The following is a 24432-nucleotide window of genomic DNA, read 5'->3' as shown; positions in this document are numbered from 1 at the left end:
ATCCACTTGTTGCTTGTAACTTGGTTGTGCCTAGAACAATACTGGTCGGATAAAGCGTCGGGTTTGCCCAAGTTGTGTTGGCATCAGGCCAAATGCTTCGGGATTGTGACTGCACAAATCTTGTGCCCGTTTTGACCTCACGAATTATTATTATCCCATTTCAACCTTAACTAGCCCATACCAGGCAAAGAAACTTAGCTACTCATAAACGTAAAAATAAAGGCAAAGAAAGTAAAACAAAACATACTTGAATTGAAAATTGTCTAGGTAGGAATCAAACAAAGTACTTGCCAGCACCAACTCTGGGCATAGACAAATAAAACATAAAACATAAAAGTAAAACGGCATGTGGCCGTGTATCTGCCTCACAGTCACTCAACACATCAACATAAAACTAACGGAAGCTATTAAAGGAAAGTGGCCGCGTAGGGGGTGGAACTGGATCATTGCACTCGTCGGACTTCAACTCACAGGGTTGTCATAGACTCATCTGGGCGTGTAGTGCATCCATATTTATAGAGAAGACACGGGCTAGGGCTTGGCCCAGAACAAGCGGCGGCTGGGCTAGGATTTGCATGGTTGGTTCTTTCCTTCTATGGCGTGCCCTAGGATCTACAGAGCCTCTGGTATGGCAACGAATCTCGGCTATGGAAGGTAAGTGGATTTTCTTCCTTTTCTGGACCCGAGGGGCAGATTATCCCGCCTATGCCTATTCACTCCAGCTATGCCCAATTGCAACTTCTCTCTTGGCCTCCTTTCCTTTGCCTTCTTTCCCTCGTCTTCTGCTCATGTGGCTTCCATCTGGGCCTCCTGCTCGAACACTACCTGATCCCGCGCGGTACTCGATGTGGGCTCAGCTTGGGCTGTGCCTCTGTTTGAAGTCGGGTACTTGCCTCTTTCACGGAATGGAGCATGTTCCCTCCTTATGCCCCATGCACATTTCCTCTGCCCAAAACATGCCCTCCTAGGCACAAACACACACACACAAGCATGCAAAAAGACTCGATCTAAACTTAAAAACAGACACAAAAAGAGCACAAAAAACGAGCTCGTCACACTCACACACTTTAAGCACACATTGTCCTCAAGCGTGTAGATGTGACTTACCCAAAAAAAACAAAAGAAAGAAAGACACCAACAGGGACTAAAGCAATCAAAGCATAAGCAACTGGGCAAAGAATTAAACATGCATACATGTGAGATGAAGACAGATTTTGCCCTTAAGCAAGTCAAGAAACATGTTTGGGCACAGAGGGGTTCCTCACCAATCCGCTCATCACTCTGTGTATATGGCTAAGTGTATCACTCATGTTCTTCTGCCCTAAGAGTTCACCATAGGCTTGCTTGTCTTCTCAAACCTCCGCCTCTCAAAAATATCGGTAATGTGTTCTCATCCTTAGGTCTTTATTGGGTTGTAATGTGGCTTTAGGCATAGGTATGAAGTATTTGGCTCTGGGCTCAGTCAAATGAATTCTGTTTAGGGCACGTCTACCCTTCCCCTTTTGCATCCAACTATGCCCACTTCTCACGGGCCTAAGCACATACAATTTTTGGACTTTATATATATTTTTTCATTTTTTAGTCCATTTTGTTTATTACACTTATAGGGGCACTATGAAATCTGTGACCATAGGAACAACCCCTCCCTCATCATTCCCTTTATTTATCTCTTCCGTTGTGACTTCTTATCTGCCCTAATTCATTTGAAAATTTATCTGGGCAAATTTAAAGTGATTTTTGTCAAAAGAAACGATCAGGCACAAGGGGCTGAACAAGGGGTAAAATATATTTGCATTTTAGGCACATGGGTAAGTGAAAGAAACGCCTAAGTCATCTAAGACCCTAAAACCGACTCAATGAGGCCTTGGCGAGAAAACAAGCAAGTTTTAGTTCCACTCAAGTACATAGAACCAAAATTCACACAGAAATAAGAGCATGCTTGGATGAACACATATAGCATGAAAGTTCAAATCCTCACAGGGTATGTGCCCAACATAATTAATCTGTCATACTTGCTATCACTAGGCATATATGTATGTCAACTCTCACATATACAGCACATCATCATCATGCCCAAATCACAAGTACAAATCATGCTTGGTCCGACTCGAAAAACAACGAACTAAAAATGGGACAGCGTAGAGGCCTCCACACTCACACACTTTGGGCTAAGCCAAGTGCCTGAGTATAAGGGTCCCAAACCGTGGACATCCCATTTTACAGAAGGGTGCCTTCCCACTCACATACTTTGCTTCGGGCAAAGGGTGTGAAGAGGAAGGCACAGACACAACAGAAAACAAAACAAAAACAGAAAAGCAACAAAGGACAATCCCCCTTCCCACCCACATACTTTGCCTTAAGCAAAGTGGCGAGCCAAAGAAGGGAAGGTGAACAACCGACATACATGCAAACACACAAACAAAAACAAAAAACAAAACAAAATAAAAAACAAAAAAAAAACAAAAAGGGAGGGCAAAGCTTAAGGTGTGTCGAGGTACCTGGCGCGCATCATATCCCTCATCTCCACAACACCTCCAACACAAGCTCTCGAAACCTCGCATTGTCTGAGTCGCGAGGTTCTGGTGTGGCACTCTTGTGACTGCTTCTTCCACCCTGCATCAGGGTCCTCTGCTGGCTTGGGGGCATAGGTGGCTTCGTCTCAGGTGGGTCTTATATGCGCAGCCTCCCTTCTTCATCTGCCTGGAGGTTGAACATCTTCTAGGCATCTTGGGTATAGTGAGCCCACCTTCAGCCAGCTTCATCATATCCATGAACTTGGTGGGAAACTGCCCCACAGACAGGCGTTGCCCCTTCTTGCCTAAGACGTTCCGCATGTGGGTGAACACAATGGAGGCGAAGTTGAGACGTCTTCTGTTCTCCATTGCCCACAGGATGAAAAGTTCAATCTGTCCCAGGGCATTGCTACTGTCCTTCTTCCCGAAGATGTTGAAGGCCAGGATCATGTGGCATATGCGGAGGGCATGTGACCTAAGTTGTGTTCCCTTGCAGTTTTGGGCCACAAACTTTCCTCGTGTGCCTAGTTGTGCCCATGCTACTTGATCATTGTATTCCATGGGTACAACCTTCAGTGCGGACCTGTATTCAGAGGACATTAGCATCCTCTCATCCACCATTCCTATGATGCGGTTGATATCACCCATCGTCGCCGTGAAACTCTCCTTCAAAATGGTGAACTCTACGTTCACCGGCCCTTCATGGTTGCTCGTCTCAATCTTCAGAGAGGAGTAGAACTCCTTCACCAAATCCTCGTACATAATGCCCTTCCACTCTAGGAAGGGCCCCCATTCGATTGGTTCAAACTTTGCTACCACCTCCTCCTTAAGGCCGAGCGCCTCCAATGCTCCCATGTCCACCGTCTTGGCCATTTTTTAGGCTGAGGCTTTTCAGGTTTTGGCCATTTTTCGAGCGGATGAGGGTTTTGTTCGGAGGAATGAAGGTTATAATGATTATGGCCGACGGTTGGAATTTTGGGGTGATGTGATAGTGGGGAAGTGGGAAGAGGAGGTTATTTTTCATTAGGAGGGAATAATAGAAGGGAAGGTGTAAGTAGGCTAGGGTTAGGCTGACGTGGGAGCGAAAAAGGTATCAGAATTTAAATTCTAGACCTTTCTTTCCCCCGGCCGTTATTTGTGCCCTTCTACATTTCCTGAGGCCTTCCACCTCCTGTGGTCGTAGAGGCATCTCACAACCTGCACACAACCTAACAAGAAAAATACGCCCCCTACAAGCCACGGAGGGACGGTCAAATCGAACAAAAGAAAAGAAAACAAATACAAAATGGAAAGAAAACAAAAGGCTAAAAATGAACCAGACATCAGGTTGCCTCCCAGCTAGCGCCTTGGTTAACGTTGAGGCACGACGTAGTCCTTCCTCAGTTTGAATCATCATCAAGGTCCCTTAGGCTAGGACCATGGATCTTCAAGCTCTGTCCATAGAATGCCTTCAACCTGTGCCCATTGACCTTAAAAGTGCTTCCGATCTTCTGGTCCTTTATCTCCACAGCTCCGCTGAGGTATTGGGCACAGACCTCATATGGCCCAACCCACTTGGTTTTGAGTTTTCCTGCGGCCATCTTGAATCGAGTTTGGTATAGGAGTACCATTTGCCCTGTATCGAAGCTCTTTGCCTTGACGAGTTTGTTGTGGGCAAGCTTCAATTTTTCCTTGTCAACGAGGCACTCTCATAAGCTTCAAAGTCGAATCTCCTCAAGTTCTTGAATGCTGAGTTTCATGTTCCTTCCAGCCTCATTCCAATCCAAATTCAATTTACTCACAGCCCAGAAAGCTATCTTGCCAAATACCATCCGACATGGGGACATCCCAAATGAGGTCTTGAATGTTGTTTGATATGCCCACAGGGCATCATCCAATCTGGTACTCCATCCTTTTCCATTTGGTCCCACAGCCTTCCTCAAAATGGTCTTGATGATCTTGTTGGACAACTCAGCCAAACCATTGGCCTGTGGGTGGTAGGCTGTGGTCACCCTATGTGGAACTCCATACTTCTTGAGTAGGCTCCCTATTGTGGCATTGCAGAAGTGTGTGCCCTGGTCGCTGAAGATTGCTCTGGGCACACCATAGTGGCTGAATATGTGGGATCTCAAGAAACTGGACACCACCCTTGAGTCATTGGTTTTGGTCGCCTTTGCCTCCACCCATTTGGACACATAGTCCACCGCCAGAACTATGTATTGATTCCCTTTCGAATTGGACAAGGAACCCATGAAGTCCATGCCCCATATGTCGAACACCTCCATAGGCATCTCGTTTCTTCGGGTAATATTACCCTCTCTTTGACATTCCTCACACCTTCGGCACATCTCGAACGAGTCCTTGAAAATTATAGGCCAATAGAACCTACAGTCCAATATCTTTCTTGATGTTCGTCTATACCCAAAGTAGCCACCACATTCCTTGGCATGACAATGTTGCATGATACTCTCTTGCTCGAACTCGCCCACACACCTTCGGATGACTTTATCTGAGCACATCTTCCATAAGTAAGGATCATCCCATATGAAGTACTTGTTGTCGCCTTTGATCCGATTCTTCTTGTATGTTGTTGTTGATAACACTCGTGTTTCCATGGTTTTTAGTGTTCATATGATATCAATTTTATAGGAAATTGAGTGTTGGATGATTGTTTTGTGCTTAATTTACTTTATCTTGTGAAACATGATTCTTACTTGAACTTTGAAGGAAATTCCAGGTTTATTGAGCTCAAATTTGGAAAACTTGTTTGAAATTAAAGTTGTAGATCATCTCGATACGAGTTCGTGAGTGAAAATGTATCATAAATCAGAGTTCGGACGAAAAAGTTATGACCAAAACAAGAAACTCGCGCAGCAGAGAAGACGGCGGCGACTCGGTGGTGACCGGGCGGCGACCGCCGCCTGTAGAAGGATTTTTGGGAAGGAGCCGGGGACCGGGCGGCGACCGCCGGGCAGCTCGCCGGGTTTTCGGTGCCAGCGGCGACTGTGTGGTGAGCGCCGTCTGATCGCCGCCAGACCGCCGCGCCTCCGTGTTTTTATGTTTTTTATGCGTTTTTCAAGTTCTTTTCTAGCTCAAACTCTGTATTTTACCTTGGTACTATAAATAGGTCTTGTTTTGACCTATTTTAGGTTTCCAACTTTATTTTTCAGTTCCCAGACTTAATTTTTCAGTTTTATAGCTTTAGAATTTTATTGCTTTCCTGTTTTCAAGGCTTGGATCAAGATTGAAGATTCAAGCCGCTACAATTGTTCTTATTCAGTTTTTATATAATTCAGTTCTTCCAATTGCGTTCTTATTAATTATGTTTATGTCTTATTTCATTATGTCTGGCTAGTTTCGTTTAGCTGATTCTAGGGTTTGTAAATAGTTGATTGAATTTATGTGATTTATTTGTTAATACCTTTGTGCCTTCCAGTTTATGATTCATAATTCCTGGTGCTTGTTTTCTTGTGAATTATCTAATCAATAGTTTGCATGTTTAGCTATTTGGTTTAAGACCTAGCGGAGATAACTGTTTAGCGGATTCAGGAATGTATGATATGATCTTAACCTTGAGACCTAGCGGAGATAGGTGGATCATAGGGAGCTATTTTTAGGAGTTGTTGGGAGTTAGTAGATTTTCTTGAGACCTAACGGAGATAGAGAATTTACTAATCTACTATCATTGCTGCTCTAGTGAGAGTGATTGATTAATTAAGTGATCTCTTATCATAACTGGATTAAACTGGTACATAGGATTAATAGATTAATTGCGTAGATTTAGTTAATGAATTGGTTTCACAGGACGACAAGGATTCGCCCACTGCGTCGGAAGATTTTGCTTGTCGTCTTAATAGGTTAGAAGAGCAAGTTAGTCAAGGCATGCAACTGCTCGTTGTGACGCCTAAGCGACGGGGCCGTCCCCTGAAGGGGATGGAGCGTCCGCGTGTAACTCAAACTCAGGAAGATAATATAAAAAGTCACCTCAGGAATGCGGAGGAAATGGGTTATAAGCCGAGGGCCTTTGTTGTTGATCATAGCAAAAGTCCTAGTATGAGGGTTATGGATAATATCGCTAACAGTCGCTGGTCTGATGAAATGGAGTTGCACGATCTTCACACAAACATGGATTTTCCTTATTATTAGATGTTTGTGCGTTTAGCGTGTTGAAGCTTTTTTAGCGTTTTGAGTTTCGTTCTCTTTCTTTCTTTTTTACGAGCTCTTTTGAGAGTCTCGGACCCCTAGTCTGCGTCTTTGTGCTTTCACGGGTTTCTTTTTCTTTTTTCTTTCTTTTTATATAAAACTGCAATTTAATTAAGTTAATGAATTTACTACCCTAGGATCAGTTGTCTTTAATATTTGATTCTTCTACGTGCTTTTATTTGTTGCTATTTGAGTTTAGTGTCAATCAAACCTTCTTTTTATTCGTTTGCCTGTCTACTGTTATAGTCTATTTAATGGATAGCTAAAGTTATTTCGTTGTGTCAATCCCTGTGGATACGATACTCGATTATTGTTTATACTACGATTACATCGTGTTACTGGGCTATCTTGGCAAAGTCTTTGACGAATCTTCGATAGAATCCAGCGTGTCCAAGGAATCCTCTCAACTGTTTGACTGATGTTGGTGGGGGTAGCTTGGCTATGATGTCGACCTTTGCCTAGTCCACCTCAATGCCGCGCTCCGATATGACATGTCCCAAGACTATGCTCTCATTCACCATGAAATGACATTTCTCATAGTTGAGCACAAGGCTCTTCTCCACACAACGCTTCAAGACCAATTCAAGGTTATCGATGCATGAGTCAAAATCCTTGCCATAGACCGTGAAATCATCCATGAACACCTGTATGCAACTATCCAAAAGATCGGAGAAGATATTCATCATGCAACGCTGGAATGTGCCCGGGGCATTGCATAGCCCAAAGGGCATCCTCTTGTAGGCAAAGGTGCCGAAGGGGCACGTAAAGGTGGTCTTGTCTTTATCCTCCAATGCGACCCATATTTGCATATAGCCCGAATATCCGTCAAGGAAACAAAAGAACTTGTTTCCGACCAATCTTTCCAACATTTGATCAATAAAAGGCAAAGGAAAGTGGTCCTTGCGAGTTACCTTGTTGAGCTTATGATAATCGATACACACCCGCCATCCGATTTGTAGCCTGATTGCGACCAACTCCTGCTTTTCATTCTTTATGACTTGTATTTCAGACTTCTTTGGTACCACATGTATTGGGCTCACCCAACGGCTGTCGATATAGGATAGATAATCCCCAACTCCAGTAGCTTAAGTATCTCCTTCTTAACCACATCCTTCATCATAGGGTTGAGCTTCCTTTGGGGGTCTCTGACCGGCATGACATCGTCCTCCAGCAGAATGTGGTGTTGACAAACATTAGGGCTTATGCCTTTGATATCGGCCAAAGTCCATCCTATGGCCTCCTTGTACCTCCAGATGACCTGCTAGACTCTCCCATTCTGCTCTGGGCTCAGCTTTGAACTTATGATCACAGGAAAAGTCTGATTTTCCCCCAAATAGATGTACTTCAAGTGATTGGGGAGCGACTTCAACTCAAGCTTAGGCACTCTGACCAGGGACGGTAGTAACCTGTCCTCCTCTCCTGAGGATGTGACCTCAAAGGGTTGATGGACTTGAGGTTGCATATGCTCTGCCTTCCTCTGCTCAAAGTCTCCGATCATAGCCTCCATTAATTCCATCTTGTTCTCTAAGTCATATTCTTTGTTTCTGTGCATAGAGGGAACAGCATGGTCCACCACTCGATCCATGACATCAACGAACTCCACGCTTTCAATATCAGTGGGATGCTTAGTTGCCTTGAACAAGTTGAAAGTCACAGTTTCTCCATCAAATTGGCACGTTAGCTTTCCGATTGCATAGTCAATCTGGGTTTGAACCATCTTGAAGAATGGTCTGCCCAGAAGCATCACTGCTGGCTTTGCCTTGGAACCCCCCATGTTGAGCACATAGAAGTCGGCTAGAAAGATAATGTCTTGGACCTTGACAAGAACGTCCTCCACTATGCCCTCAGGGTACATACTTGACCTGTCCGCCAATTGGATCACCACTCGTGTAGGTTTAAGTGGTCATATCTTCAGCTCCTGGTATATGGTCAAAGGCATAACATTGATTGATGCGCCTAGGTCCTGCATAGCTTGCTCGATCCTTGTGTCTCCAATGATGCATGGTATGCAGAACATCCTCGGATCTTCGCACTTTGTGGACATATCCCTCTTGAGTACAGCCGACACCTGCTCTCCCACATGGAACTTCGCATCATCCGTGTACATAACCTTCTTGGTACGAATCTCCTTAAGAAACTTGGCGCATTTTGGGCATAGTGCGTAATGCTGTGAGTAAGGGGATATTGACCTCCACCTTTTAGAACATCTTGATCAGGCTGCTCATCTCCTCTGCCTCACGGTTCTTGGCCAGTCAGCTTGGGAAGGGAGGTTTGATGACCACCTTTGATTTCTCTTCGGCTTTGGGCATATCATCCTTCTTCTTTAGTTCTGAGGCAGGTGGTTTCACCATCTCTATCTCCTCATCCACCTTTTCTTCAACGTCTGTGGGCTCAGACTCTTCTTCAGGCATATGCACTACTTCAGGCAAAGTTTTGCCACTCCTTAGGTTAACTGCGTTCACCTGTGCCTTATTGTTAGGTACCACGATCTGTGGGGGCAGCTCTCCATTGTTCTTGTTGACGTTCATCTGGGCAAAGTTTTGCTGCATGTCGGCCATTTGAGTGTTCAGATTATGTATGGCTCATCTGGTCTCAAGCTTGAACTTCTCATTATCTTGTAGGATCTTGGCCACACTCATCTGAGTCTCTTGCACGTAATCGAACATGGCTTTCATCGTAGGAGCTTTGCCCTGGTTCTGCTGTTGAACCGGAGGTTGGTTCTGTGGCTGGTTAGGGTCAATGTAGTGATTACCCCCGTACCTCAAGTTCTCGTGGTTTCTCCATGGTTGGTGGTATCCGTGACCATTCTAGTCATATCGCTGCTGCTGCCCATAGTTCCCTCCGTTATTGTTGTTATGCCTAAAGGCAATTAACTTGCTCTTCCTCGAACAGGGTAGGGCATTGGTCCGTCATATGGTTGGGATCAGTGCATAACTGGCATGCCTTGACGGGCTTCTTGATTGTGGGCTTCATCATCTCCACCATTTGTTTTAGTGCATCACACAACTCATCCACCTTTGAGTTGTTCTGGTTCTGGGGCACAGTTGTGTTTCCTCTGGGCACAACTGCTCCATCTTCTCGGAATTCCTCTGCCATTTTCGCGAATAGCTTGAAAGCTTCACTAGGCAATTTGTTGAGTATTGATCCTTCACACGCCGCATTGACCAATAGCCTCTCATTTGGTCTCATCTCATTCACGAAGTATTAGATAAGGTCTTGGTTAGAGATCTGATGTTGTGGGCATTTGGCCAACATTTGCTTGAATCTGCCCCATTAGTCATAGAAAGTCTCCCCTATGCCCATCTGTATGGTGTTTATCCTTTTTCTTGCGTTCTGAATCCTCGATGCAGGGAAGTATTTCTCTAAGAATTTTTGCTGCATCACCTGCCATGAAGTGACACTCCATGTGGGCAAAGTGTACAACCACTCCCTCGCACCATCCTGTAGGGAGAATGGGAACGAGATGAGGCGGATGTACTCTGCCTTGTTTCCAGTAGCTCTGACTGTGCCGCACACCATCTCAAAGTCCTGCAGATGCCTCTGAGGGTCCTCTCCGGGCATATCGCTGAACTTGGGCATAATCTGTATGAAGGAGTGTCGTAACTCCCAATTGTCAGTGATTGTGGGCAAAGTTATGCCCAATGGTCTCAGGTTCATGTTGTTAGGGAACATCATTTCCCTCAAGGTCTGCTCCGGTGCATCTCCACCATTTTCTTCCGCCATCTCGGTCTGCCTTGGTCTGAATAGGGCTCAGGCTGCTCCTCTTCGTTCTCTACCTCTGCCTCGACCACGCAACTCACGTAGTCTGCGCCTTGCGTTCGCCTCGATCTCAGGATCAAACCACAAATCTCCGTTCTCACCTGCAAGGTTAAGTATGAACATACAAGGGCACAACCAAATCAATAAAAAAGTACTATAATACTATAATGCCGATTCCCCGGTAACGGCGCTAATTTGTCGGAGGTCGTCGTTGAGACTCCCGGCAAATGATATTTATATTTTCCTATGCCCTGCAATTAAGATTAGTTTAATGGCAAGTAATAGGGTCGAACCCATAGGGAATCGGTGTATCACAGTACTCGTGTCACAAACTTTATATGGTGTTGCCCGTCTCTGGGCAAAGGTGTCACTCGCCAGTCTGTGGCCAAAATACAATTGAAATCTATTTATGGACAATATGTAAATGCTGAAAAAATAAGACACAAGAAAATAATTAGTAATAAAAAGAACTCGGTCTGGGCATAGTCTTGGTGTGATATGGGATAATTCTTTCGGACACAGGTTCAAGGATTTTCATTGTGTGGTCACATCTTTGGTTATGGACAGTCGTCAATAGGATGGGCCCCTTTCAGGTGTCACGTGCGCATCCTATCCCGTCCTCATCCGTGCCTCTCATATGGTTGCCACAGGAAGTTTGTCGGACCCAAATGGTTAACAGCCATGTCCGAAGACATACTATCACTCACCCACATTTGCCGCACTATGTGGAGCCAGATTTCTCCTAACTTTGATCCACTTGCTGCTTGTAACTTGGTTGTGCCCAGAACAGTACTGGCCGGATAAAGTGTCGTGTTTGCTCAAGTTGTATTGGCATCAGGCCAAATGCTTCGGGAATGTGACTGTACAAATCTTGTGCCCGTTTTGACCTTACGAATTATTATTATCCCATATCAACCTTAACTAGCCCATACTGGGCAAAGGAACTTAGCTACTCATAAACGTAAAAATAAAGGCAAAGTACTTGACAGCACTAACTCCGGGCATAGACAAACAAAATATAAAATAGAAAAGTAAAGCGGCATGTGACCGTGTATCTGCCTCACAGTCACTCAACACATGAACATAAAACTAAGGGTAGCTATTAAAGAAAAGTGGCCGCCTAGGGGGTGGAACAGGATCAGTGCACTCGTCGGACTTCAACTCTCAGGGCTGTCGAAGACTCCTTTGGGTGTGTAGTGCATCCATATTTATAGAGAAGGCACGGGCTAGGGCTTGGCCCAGAACAGGCAGCGGCTGGGCTAGGGTTTGCATGGTTGGTTCTTTCCTTCCATGGTGTGCCCTAGGATCTGCAGAGCCTCCGGTATGGCAACGAATCTCGGCTAAGGAAGGTAAGTGGATTTCCTTCATTTTCTGGACCCGAGGGGCAGATTCTCCCGCATGTGCCTATTCACTCCAATTGTGCCCAACTGCAACTTCTCTCTTGGCCTCCTTTCCTTTGCCTTCTTTCCCTCGTCTTCTGCTCATGTGGCTCCCATCTAGGCCTCCTGCCCGAACACAACCCGATCCCGCGCGGTACTCAATGTGGGCTCAGCTTGGGCTGTGCCTCTGTTTGAAGTCGGGTACTTGCCTCTTTCGCGGAATGGAGCTTGTTCCCTTCTTATGCCTCCTGCACACTTTCTCTGCCCAAAACATGCCCTCCTAGGCACAATCACACACACACAAGCATGCAAAAAGACTTGATCTAAACCTAAAAACAAATACAAAAAGAGCACGAAAAATGGGCTCATCATATAGCTTGGTTACTATTGCCTCGATATACCATTGGATTGTCAATAAAACTCCACTTGCAGCAAGATCAACCTAGATAATGATTTAAGTGGAGTCTTCGAGAAGACAAAGCTTATTATTTGGGATGAGGCATCAATGACGCACAGATACTGCTTTGAAGCGCTCGAAAAAAGCTTAAAGGATATTATGAAAGATTTTAGTATCTGATTAGAGTGGTCATACACATGACACAACAACTAACGTATGTATGATGAAATTTTCTATAAGTTATAATGTAATTGTAAATTTAATATATTTTTTTTGGGTTAATTGCCCATGAATACACAAACTTTCACCAAATTTTGGAATTGCACACCACCTTTAAAATCTGCTCTATAATACATCACCTTTTCTTTTTTCTGATTTCTCACATGGCAACTTAAAACCTCAATCTGAAAAGTGACGTGGCGATCGAAAATCCACGTAAACATGTCGGAAGCTAGGGAGAATGACGTCGTTTTTCCAAAAACCCCAAAATGATGTCGTTTTAGAGTAAAATCAACTTATTTTTTTCTTTCTTTCTTTCCCCTATTCACGTTTTTAGCCCTAAATTGCATATTTTTCTACCCAAAGTCGCAAAACATCTTCTCTCTTCTAATCTTCTTTTTCAATTCGTGAGGAAGAAGGAGTCTAAGCAGAGGTCGGCGACACACGGCCTGGCCTCCGGCCGCCGTGAGAAGCCAGGCGGCGAAGAGAGCTCGCAGGAGCTTCAGCTGGAGTTCTGGTGGTTGAACGGGGGAATCGGAGTAACGGAGGCAGCGAGCTTGAGATGATGCGTTCAATGCAAGGAGGAAGAGATGCTGGTGGTTCGCGGTGGTAGCGAGCGGCGGTGTGAGCTCCGGAAGGGGGAGATGGAGCTTGGCGAAAGGGAGGACGGAGGGTGAAGCGGCGGTGCAGATGATGTCCGGAGGTGCCGAATTGAATCTTTGGGTTGTAAGTTCTCTTTCAATTCCTGAATCTCCAAAGCCACCATCGTTTAAGGGCTAGAGAAGAGTTGATTTTTTTATGGCTTCACTTCATCATCAATTTTAGAGATATTCTCGAAAGCCAAGGTGTAGTCTTGATATGGTGTAGTTGTAGTTTATGGTCTTTGGTTGTGTTTGATTTTTTTAGCAATATTATTGGGATTATTGGAGATGTAACCATCTTTTTTTGTTCAATAAGAATGATGTTATGGAAAGAATTTACTGTAACAATTTTATTTATTGGATTTTTGTGTTATGTGTTGCTTCTATTGTAAAGTTACATTGATAGCTTAAACCAAATGCGACACCAGAAAAATGAAAATGACCAAAGGATAAGATGCTATGTTGAAGTGTGAGGACTAGGCTAATTTATGGGAATTGAATTATGCAGGAGACTGGTTTTAGACAAAACTTCAAATATATATAGTAATGTTTACGTGGATTTCCGATTGCCACGTCATTTTTTAGATTGGACTGGGCTAATATTGGCATGGAATTTGGACGAAATTTGGCCGAAATTTAGATTAGTAGCAAAATTAGATAAAATCAAAAGTTTAGTAATTATCACGCTACAGTTTAAAATTTGTATGCAAAACCAGAATTGGATGAAAGTTTGGTATTTTATGGGCAATTAACCCTAAATAAAATTAGTTAACTTATGACCAACTAAGGGAAAGAAAACAATTAAATAAGCAAATATTATCCCCTAAAAAAAGTAAATATTATGAATTCTAAATACTAAAACGGGTCTTTGCTGCATGCATCTATACCTAAAGGATCATATTTATTCATACTTATAGTCACGAAAAAAAGAAGAAGAAAAAAACACGATTGATCAAATCATATGTGAAAAATCAGAAGTTGTAAAGAATGACAAATCATAACTTTGGAAAAGTTATGACATTATTAAGCCAAAGATGCAAATTTAAAAATAAATCGTAGTGCTAATAATACCTAACCTTTTTTTCTGTACTTTTTGAGCATCAAAGTGCATGTGCCATTACCAATTGTAATCGTACAACAAATTTGGACATATGGTTATCTCCACTCTGGCATTTTAATTATATTCCTAAATTTTAATTTTTTTATTAAAAAAATTTAGATCTTTTCACTTTTCGAAAAAATGAGGACACTTCCATGCCCCTACTTGATTAATAAGGGGCCCCAGTTGATATGATTTTTATCGAGATAATGTTTAATTTCCACGTGGCAATTTATACTGCGCAAAGAGTGGATAGGGCCCAGCTTGATTGTACAGCCCATTATTTTTTTTTTTTGAAAAGTAAATAAATTCATTAAAAAACACAAATGTGGAAGAGTACCAGCGGTACTCATCCCCAAAAAGTAAAGTACAGATACAGTCACTAAACAACACACCAATCTCAAAACGCAAAAAAATACAAAGAATCACCAACCCGAAAACTTCACCCAACAAACGAACAAGACTCAAGCAATTTTTGTCGGAAAGCAGCTAACAGGATCCATCATCCACTCAAAGGAAGAGTAATAAAAATGATTTGGATTCTTTGCTTTTAACCATCTCCACGTGCAGAAAATGATTTCATCCACCGTTCTAGAACTATTAGGGCTTTCATCTTTGAACACTTTGGCATTTCTGAATTTCCAAATCTTCCAACAAGCACATTGCCAAATCATGGTGCAAATTGCTTTTCCAACCTTATTCCCTCCTTTCTCAACAAATTCACAGAAGTGATCCAAAATAGATGACTGGGGGATATAGCTGAAATTCAGCCATTTATAGATGGCCTTCCAAACCTGGTTCGAGTAAGCGCACGAGATCAGAATATGATCAGTAGACTCAAAGAGAGCAGAGCAAATGGGACAGCTGTAACAATTATTCTCGAGAAAAATTCTTCTCTTCAACAGGTTCTCTCTCGTTGGAATTCTATCTTGAAGAGCTTTCCAAACAAAGGAGGACACTTTGCAGGGAATGCATTTATGCCATATGTCCTTAAGAGCATTCGGGGTGGTCTCCATGGATTGCCGGCTATTGTGAAGGATTGTGTACATCTCTTTTGTTGTGAAGATTTATGTCCGCGAGCTATTCCAAGCAATAGAATCAGCCAAGCCAGGTCGAATAAACACCCTGCACAAACAAAGCCACAAATCCACAAATTCTACAAACTCAACATTGTTAAATATTCTTTTCCACCCAAACTCCCAGAATTGTACAGCCCATTAAAATATGGCAGTTATTGTAGAACTACTTCTTTCTTGTAAATAGCCCACTTCAGTGCTCAGGGGTCAAACTATAAACATATAGATCATGTCATCATGACTTCAGTATTTATGAATTACTGTTCTTGCATATTGATTATTTTAATCAATACCTTTTGTAGGCACCCAATTCCATTCAATCCCCTTCTCCCAATGGTACTAATCATTTTTTATCACAAAGATTTTGGATACATTTATACTAATAATTTTTTATCACAAAGATTTTGGATACATTTACGTATATCGTATAATCGGATTGATTTATACTTTAGACCATGATCCGCATCTTGACTCAAATCGTATAAAATGACATTATTCGATTATACAAATAACATTACTTATAATTAACATTATTCAGTTATATAAATAACTAGTCTACCTCCCGCGCTATGCGCGGTGAATGTGATTTTTGACTCATGTAAGGTAGAGTTAAGTTTTAGACTCAACGAAAAATTTATGAAAAAAAAAATGAAGAAAATCGAGCTAGTAACTAAAAAATTGTATGTGTTGTAAATTTAATATATTATTAATAAATAGTAAAATATAAAATTTTTGGAATATACTTGCATTGCATATATACTTCCTCCGTCTCATAAAAACATACATAGTATAGAACGGCGCAGGTTTTAAGAAATCCTGTGAAGTATAATGTGAGTGGAGAAATGGTCCAACGTTAATTGTGATGTATAGAGGGAGAATTATTATTATAAATAGAATATGCATATTTTTATGGCACAGACGAAAAAAAAATTATGCATATTTTTATGGGACCGATGAAGTATTTTTTTGGGCCTTTATATTTAATTTTGACAAACTTTCTCGTCATAGAGAGCTATGTTGTTGGATAAAACTCGCGTCCAATTGGACCCAATACTTCCCATCCCCTCTCCTCTCCTCTCCTCTCCTCTCCTCCCCCATTATTGCCCTTTCTGCCCTCGTCAATTGGACAAAGTGTCATTTGCATACATAAAAATATAATTTACTTATATACAAAGTATCATTTATTTTTATAAAAAATATCATTTGCGAAGTATCACTTGCATTAGAGAAAAATATCAATTTTGTTATTAAAAAGGTCATTTGTAATGTATCATTTATTTTTATACAAAATATCATTTGCTTTTATAAAAAATCGCACAAGGATTATCACGATACCTTACAATATATATGAAAACACTTTATAATTATTAATTTAATATAATAATATTAAAATTAAAATTAAAATTAATATTTATAGATTTAAAATAATAGCAAACAACAAAATACAAATACATATAGATTCAAAAAATATAGTGAGATAAGTCTAGATAATTTTGAAATATCAATAATCACAAGATATAGAAACTTATTTTAATTTAATACCCGTTAAGATAATTGTTCTAATATATAAAATAAAAATATTTTAATTAATAAAAATAATTCTGAACAAATCAATAGTGCATTATAATGGTTAATTGTAAAATAAATCATGAATTTATACTTATTTGCAAATTCAACCTTAATTTTAAACTTTTGCAAATAAAAATTAAATTTTTATAATTTTTGCAATTGAGATTTCCTAATAGAAAATTAAAATATATAGTATTGTAATATTATTAGTTTTGTGCTTAATTATACTCTAAACGACGCCGCTTATGCTCTCTTTACCAGATCTTAGTCAATGGTGGAAATGTGCGCGTGCACACCTTTTTGAATATATTTTTAAGAAAATATTTATAATAATCAATTAATTGGATAATAGTTTGAGAAAATACGTGTACATGTTTATGAAAGAATAAAAATAAAAAATATATTAAAATAACATATGCATTTTATATGAAAATAAAGAAATAACTAATAAAATTAAAATAACATCTACATTTTAGAAAACATCTATGTATATATATAAAAGGAAAAGTAAATGTTCATATAATTGTAATTTATAATTTTGAAATAATTTACTATTCAATAACATCTATACATACATTAATAAATATTTTACCGAGAAAGTACATATATATACATCTATCTATATATATATGAAACATCAGTTTCTAACGGCTCTTTTTTGGCGCCAATTTAAACAAATGATTTACATTTACTTATATTTTAAATATCATTTAATTTTGATGTTAACCGTGCATCGCACGGGCGCGCGTACTAGTTTTCTTTAATATACAGTTTGAGAAATTAATCATTTGGATGAGAATTTGAGAAGTTCATGTATATAAAATTATAATTTATAATTTTGAAATAATTTACTATTCAATTAATTAATGAGATTATTAAATTAGTGATTCTTAAAATAAATTATAATATATAGTAATTTTTGAAGGAAAAAAATTATTGTTTAATAAATATAAATTATTTTATATATTAGAACTTTAAATTATCATAACTTTCTTATTTTAAATCTATTTTTCACATACTATATGTCAAATTAAATGTCATTTTATGGGCTTTCATTCAATATACACATTACATATTTTATTTAACACATAATTACTTGAAAATAAAATATATAGTATATTCTATCTATAAAATAAGAAAACAATATGAAATAAATATATTACGCACCAAAGTAATATGGCGGTTAATTTGTTTTCCTTAGTTTGTCGGCAGTTTTTATCTTTTAAGTGGAGTGACTATTGAATTTCATTTTTATTTTCTAACTACTCATTTTATTCAATTCCAAAATTACCCTTCAAATTAAATTTATTGACATTTACTTTGCTTTTTATATATACTAGTGTACCTCCCGCGCTATGCGCGGTGAATATAATTTTAGACTCGCACAATGTTGAATTGAGTATTAGATTCAACGGCAAATTTATGAAAAAGTGAAGAAAATCGAGCTAAGAAAAAAAATGAGTGTGCAAAAAATGTGGAAAAGAAGATAGGAAATTTACAAATTTCACGTCTTTAAAAAAATTCATTTTGTCAATAAATTTCCTATTGATATATTTTAATAGAAAAAAAATACACAATTGAAAATTAAAATAATAGAATTAGGAAAAAAAGAAAAATATAAAAAGTTTGAAATACAGATTTTAGTTTTTTTTCAATATTATTACTTAAAATATATATATAATTAAATATATTAAACTTTAAATTATTTAATATACCAAAATTAGTGCAATAGAAGATTTCAATTATTTATTTTTTTATATTTATTTAATTATTTATTAGGCAATCATTTAATATTGTTATTTATCTCATTTTCATTAGAGATGCAGAACAATTCTTGGCGGTTTATTAATTTATGAGGCAATCATTCAATATTATTAATTAATTCTTAGAGATGGAGAACAGTTCCTGGCAATTTATTAATTCTTAGAGTTTGAGTAATTGAGTTTGTTTAGAGATAGTGGTTTTGCAGCAAACTATTCGTCGGCTAATTTAGAGGAGATTATGAATTTATGATTATAATTTTTTTCCTTGATTTCCAATTATATCTTTGTAATTGAATTTAATTATATTTACTTTTCTTTTTATACATATATACAGATAAAGAATTTTTATGTAAGATGCATATTGTGTACCTTTTTTTTATAATAAAATGGAGTAAGAGAATAGGATTGTTTTAGATTAATAAAAGAAATTTAATGAAAAAAAATTGTTGGCCCAAAATGAAAAGTTGTCAGTATGTGTATCTATTTAATGAAGCACTAATTAAAAAGGAAACTGAATGAAAAAAAAACGGTTACTTCTAAACAATACATGTACTATTTCTTTTTCTTTTTTCACGAAAATATTGTGCAGTCAACATTTGATTAATCGTGGGTTATAAAATTTTCACTTCAATTCCAATTATGTCCTTCAAATTGAATGAAATTACATTTACTTTGCTTTTTATATATATAAAGATAAAGATAAAGATATTGTAACTAGGGCTGCTTATTTGGATATTGGGTATTGGTTATATCCGAGCCGAACCAAAATTCATCGGTTATCGGGTAACCGATACCCGATATTTAGTTAAATGATACGGTTATAGGTATGAGTATTGGAATTTTTTGGTTATCGGGTAATACCCGATAATCGATCGGGTATACCCGATTAACCGATTTAACTAATTTTAAAATTATAAAATATAATTTTATTAATATAAATATAGTATTTAATTTAATATTTATAATATAACTACAACTTTACGTGGAAGGAAATGTATCAATTTAAAAATTAATAATTAAATAAACTTATAAATAGTCAAATATAATTGAACAAACAATAATAAATTATTAAACTCTATTAAAGTATTAACTCAACTCAATGAAATCATTAACTTGTTCATGAAATCATCACACGAGGAATTGTGAATGTGAATTGATTAAATAAATTCTACTAAATGACTACCCTCTAACATAGCTATTTTTTTATGGTATTTTGGTTACACGTTTAAACGATCCATATAACCATCTCATTTAAACGGTAACCAAATACCGTTTGGATTTGGGTATGGGTACCCGAACTTTGGATACGGTTATCCCGTACCCGACTCGTTCATCACCCCTAACTGTAACATTCTAAAGTATTATAGTGTCATTTAGTATATTATTGTGTCATTTACAATCTTATAATGTCAATTACAAGAAGTGTCATTTATATTTTCGAATAGTATCAATTATACACAGTGTCATTTCTACGCAGTGTCATTTGTATAATTGAATAGTGTCAATTACAGATAGTGTCATTTGTATAATCGAATAATATCATTTACACGGTTCGAATCAGGATGTGAGTCAGGGTGCAATCCGATTATACAATACACTCAATTGTACTAAGACCACCTCAATTATTATATACTTGGAACTTATTCATAGGGATGTCAATCGGGCCAGCCCACCGGGTTTTCAGGCTAGCCCTATCGGGTTCCGGGTTAGTCGAGTGCGGGCTAATCGGGTTGGAGATTTTTTCGGGTTGTAAATCTTCAACCCTAACCCTAAACTTTCGGGTTTCGGGCTAGCCCATCGGGCTAATCAGGTTAAATGCGTAAAAATAAAATTATCATTTGTATTTTATTATTCCTAATGATCTAATGTATAATGTATAAAATATACATAGATATTAAAGATATAAATTATATAGCAAAGCATGAAATGCAAAAATATAAGATATTCAAGATTACATAAATAAAATTATATTAAAATGAGATAGTAAAATTTAACATGTATCAATGCACTAGAATCAATATGAATTATTACTGAATAATTAGTGAATTTGCCATGCACTTCTCATTGATAGAAAAAAAAAATTGGTATCACTTTAAAATGAGATACTAATAATTAATTTCTAACTAATGAGATACTAATAATCAATTTCTACAAAAAAATCCGTAATTAATTTCACTTTTTTTAATGAGATTGCACACAGAGTGACACACACATACATATATATTCTAACTATTTAATTTCACTTTTTGTAATGAGGCTACATATATATATTTAAGCAAATATCATAGATCTAAACATAGCAGAAGTTGTAACTAGATGCATCTATCAATCACAATTCTGTCAGCCCACCGGGCCAGTCCATCGGGTTTTCGGGCTAGTCCTATCGGGTTCCGGATTAGTCGGGTGCGGGCTAATCGGGCTGGAGGTTTTTTCGGGTTGCGATTTTTCAACCCTAACCCTCTAATTTTGTCGGGTTATTCGGGTCGGCCCACGGGTTTCGGGCTGCATTGAGATCCCTACTTATTCATATATTCCTACTGGGCTAAGATTTGCCTTTTCCCACTTAATCTTCCATTACATAAGCTACACAAAATTAATGAATCACTGTACTTGTGTTGTAGGCTTAATATACATCCATATATAATGATACCATCACATATGAATGATTTCCCTTTGGAGAAAAAAATAAAATAAAAAAGCTATTGAAATGGAATAATTGAGAAAAGCATGACAACGACCGGTTGAGGCAAATTATTAAATTACAAACATTATCAAAATCCCCAAAAGTTGCATCCCACCAAGGTGACCTTTTCCCCCCAGTATAAAAACATGCATCCAACTCCAAATCCAAAAATAAAAATCCCAAATCAAAAAAACCAAAGCAAAAAATGGGTGTTTCTGCTACTGTGTATCATTCAAGAAGGCTGCTCCTGAACCCTCTGTTCCTCTCCCCGCCGTCAGCCCCGACGCCGTCAGCGGCTGAGGTGCCGAGAGACAACAGCAACTTCGACGCGAACGTGGTGATGGTGCTCTCCGTCCTCCTCTGCGCCTTGATCTGCTCCCTCGGCCTCAACTCCATCATCCGCTGCGCTCTGCGCTGCTCCAACCTCGTCTCCACCGACGCCCCCGCCCCCGCCGCCCGCCTCGCCAACACCGGGATTAAAAAGAAGGCCTTGAAGACATTCCCCATCGTCAGCTACGCAGCCGAGCTGAAGCTGGACTCCGAGTGCGCCATCTGCATCTCCGACTTCGCCGCCGGGGAGCGGGTCAGGGTGCTGCCCAAGTGCCACCACGGCTTCCATGTCCGCTGCATTGATAAATGGCTCGGCTCGCACTCCTCCTGCCCCACCTGCAGGCACTGCCTCATTCAAACTTGTGAGAAGATTGTCGGACTCTCTTCTTCTCCGCCTCACCACCTTCTTCTCAGGATTGAGCCTCTGCAACCCGAAGCTTTCATTCGGAATCATGCCACCTAGATGCAAATGTATCTCTCCTGTACAAATTGTGTCATATTGTAGATTGGTTTATCAATTTTACTTAAAACTTTTTTCTTTTTCTTTTTTTGGTGGTTAGTGGTATTTAGGTGGAAAGTTGCAGCATTATGCACTAGGTTTTTGATGGGGACAAAAATCAGTGTAGTCCAAATTAAAGTGTATATATATGGTTCTAAACTTTAGTGCATAGTTACTGTTGTTTCTTAATTACTGCTATTGTGTTTGTCTTTTCTGGTATTGCTGGCTGCGGCCGTTTGATTGGGTGATTCAAGTTGCAATAGCTACAAAGTCTTACTCCCTCCCTTCTTTTTTGAATTGTACCATTTATAATAAAAAAAATTACTCCTTCCTTCCGTCCCACAAATCTTGACACGTTTTCCTTTTTAGGTCATCCCACGAGTTTTGACACGTTTTCATTTTGGGTAATAATTATTACATTCTCTCTCCTACTTTATCACTTTTATTACTCTCTCTTCCCTACTTTATCATTTTTATTACCTTCACTGTCCTACTTTATCACTTTTATATTTTATTAACTACACACTTAAAACACTAATCTACAACTCTTTAATTCTCGTGTCGAATCAAAACGTGTCAAGATTGTGGGACGGAGGGAGTATATACCTTCTCGATATCTCTCCTCATTTATTTTATCTTCACAAAGACGTCAATGTTTTGGGATTTGGCCTTCTTCCCCTCTGCCTATTTGGCTTGAAAGCTAAAGATATGCGTTTGTGGTGAGTCAAATGTGGTCGTAGTTTATCTAGTGCAAGTCCACATCCGAGTTTGGAATGTGTGAGATCGTGACGTGTAACTCTAATACAATCGTCGTTTTTCCAGTGCACATTCACATCTGGGATTTGGAATGTGTGAGATCTTCAAAACTAATTCTTCTTCTTCTTCTGAGCTCCAATGAATGTATTCATCTTAACAATATAAGTTGTAAATTCATTTGTTTATATCTGTCTTCAATAATACTAGTCCATATGTTTAAAGTGCACCCACTCCATTTCAGACCATGTAAGGACAAAAACACCCTGTGTTTTCCCATCTGTCTTTACTAAATTGTTGGAGTTTCACTTTCTTGCACATCTGTCTTTGATTTATTAACCAAGTCAACATTCCATGAGGAGGTTGAGGTGAATCTCTATTTTTATTCCCACTTTTCTAATCTCTCTGAACCTGGCAATGGCATGATTTAAAAAACAGACCAAACAACATATTCTTATATGCCTGACAGAAAAATAAGGTTTCTGTAATCAAGGATGGAATAGGTTCAGCAGAAAAGCCTCAAAATCATGATAAAGTGTATGCATTCTCCGTAACTTTACAAGTGAGACCATATCATAAACCGAAAAAAAATCCCAGAAAAAAGCTGTTCAACTTACCCATTTTTTTATACATGATATTGCATTAAACATGGAATCAACAAGTACAAAACTGTATGCATATTTCCTGGGATATACCTTGACACAAGTGGGGCTAAAATTTCTTCAATCTTCCTGCAGTGTTGGGCGATTTGTCCTTTTCTTGTTTTATCTGTTTCTTCTTCCCTTGGTGTTTCTTGGCAGCCGAGTTTCTTTGATTATTGGTCCCTGCATGGTGGCTTCTCCCGAGATATCCATATTGATCGCTAGGACCAGAGGATGCATCGGAAGCCATGGAGTCATCGCTATCCGCTGCTGCTTCTTGTTGCTCGACTTTTTTTAACCCTTTCCGGGCTATGGTGGCGTCGTCCTCATCATCTTCGTCTTCGTTGTGATCAGCATAGTCGTGCTCGAGGTCGGGTGAGGCTATGTATGTCGTCCAGCCGGATTCGCTGCTGCTGCATTCCTCGCTGCCTATTTTAGGAGGATCCATTTCAGCTGAGCAGCAACAAGGCAATATATTTATGGAGAGAATTGAATATCTTGAATTTGGAATTGGGCAATCCGCAATCTTCTTGACTGGCTATGGCCCCCTTTATCTATTGACTCCTTCATGCAACAAAACCAGCTTCATCATTGGAGAGGGGAAAGGTACTGCTTAGCTGTCTCTGCACAATAAATTCTCTGGCCTTTATTACCAGGAGCCACTTTACAGGTGAACTAACCTCACTTATAAAAACATAGCTCTTCTCTCTCTCTCACACAGACAGGGCCAGAGGTTTAGACCTCTTTTAAATTGGAAGATACTTTGTTTGCACACTCATAACACCTCATGCCCGGAAATCTCCCTATTCTTTACTTACTCCCCTGTCTGCTTCATAAATATAAAGCTGCTTTTGAAATGAGGATACAGATAAGGCCCACTCACACAAATGGCAAAGAATGTATAAACCCAATGATAGCATATAGCTCCA

At 39.2% G+C, this 24432-nt stretch overlaps 4 protein-coding genes across 4 annotated transcripts; 1 reads left to right on the top strand and 3 right to left on the bottom strand.

Moving 5' to 3' along the window:
- Window positions 1-8598: 8598 nt before the first annotated feature.
- On the bottom strand, window positions 8599-9253 carry LOC131004585 (uncharacterized). Its single transcript, XM_057931289.1, has 2 exons — window positions 8978-9253; window positions 8599-8862 (listed from the first exon to the last, which is right to left on the bottom strand). Exons 1-2 carry the CDS (start codon window positions 9251-9253, stop codon window positions 8599-8601), a joined length of 540 nt encoding a protein of 179 aa, XP_057787272.1.
- Window positions 9254-14653: 5400 nt separating this feature from the next.
- On the bottom strand, window positions 14654-15205 carry LOC131004584 (uncharacterized). The gene has a single exon (XM_057931288.1). It carries the CDS (start codon window positions 15203-15205, stop codon window positions 14654-14656), a length of 552 nt encoding a protein of 183 aa, XP_057787271.1.
- A 6186-nt stretch (window positions 15206-21391) lies between these two features.
- On the top strand, window positions 21392-22301 carry LOC131004594 (RING-H2 finger protein ATL78-like). Its single transcript, XM_057931299.1, has one exon. The coding sequence runs from the start codon at window positions 21486-21488 to the stop codon at window positions 22071-22073; it is 588 nt and encodes a 195-aa protein (XP_057787282.1). The 5' UTR covers window positions 21392-21485; the 3' UTR covers window positions 22074-22301.
- Window positions 22302-23573: 1272 nt separating this feature from the next.
- Window positions 23574-23951, bottom strand: LOC131004583 (protein SOB FIVE-LIKE 1-like). The gene has a single exon (XM_057931287.1). The coding sequence runs from the start codon at window positions 23949-23951 to the stop codon at window positions 23574-23576; it is 378 nt and encodes a 125-aa protein (XP_057787270.1).
- Window positions 23952-24432: the final 481 nt, after the last annotated feature.

This window comes from Salvia miltiorrhiza, unplaced genomic scaffold (genome assembly GCF_028751815.1).
Source record: "Salvia miltiorrhiza cultivar Shanhuang (shh) unplaced genomic scaffold, IMPLAD_Smil_shh original_scaffold_438, whole genome shotgun sequence".
Lineage (NCBI taxonomy): Eukaryota > Viridiplantae > Streptophyta > Magnoliopsida > Lamiales > Lamiaceae > Salvia > Salvia miltiorrhiza.
The sequence above is the reverse complement of the archived record's forward strand: the minus strand, read 5'-3'. Positions and strand labels throughout refer to the sequence as shown.

Coding starts and splice junctions, on each gene's coding strand:
- LOC131004585 (XM_057931289.1), bottom strand. CDS start 9,253: ATGGCCGACATGCAGCAAAACTTTGCCCAGATGAACGTCAACAAGAAC. Junction 8,863..8,977: donor AAGCCGAAGAGAAATCAAAG/GTGGTCATCAAA, acceptor CCTTACTCACAG/CATTACGCACTATGCCCAAA.
- LOC131004584 (XM_057931288.1), bottom strand. CDS start 15,205: ATGGAGACCACCCCGAATGCTCTTAAGGACATATGGCATAAATGCATT.
- LOC131004594 (XM_057931299.1), top strand. CDS start 21,486: ATGGGTGTTTCTGCTACTGTGTATCATTCAAGAAGGCTGCTCCTGAAC.
- LOC131004583 (XM_057931287.1), bottom strand. CDS start 23,951: ATGGATCCTCCTAAAATAGGCAGCGAGGAATGCAGCAGCAGCGAATCC.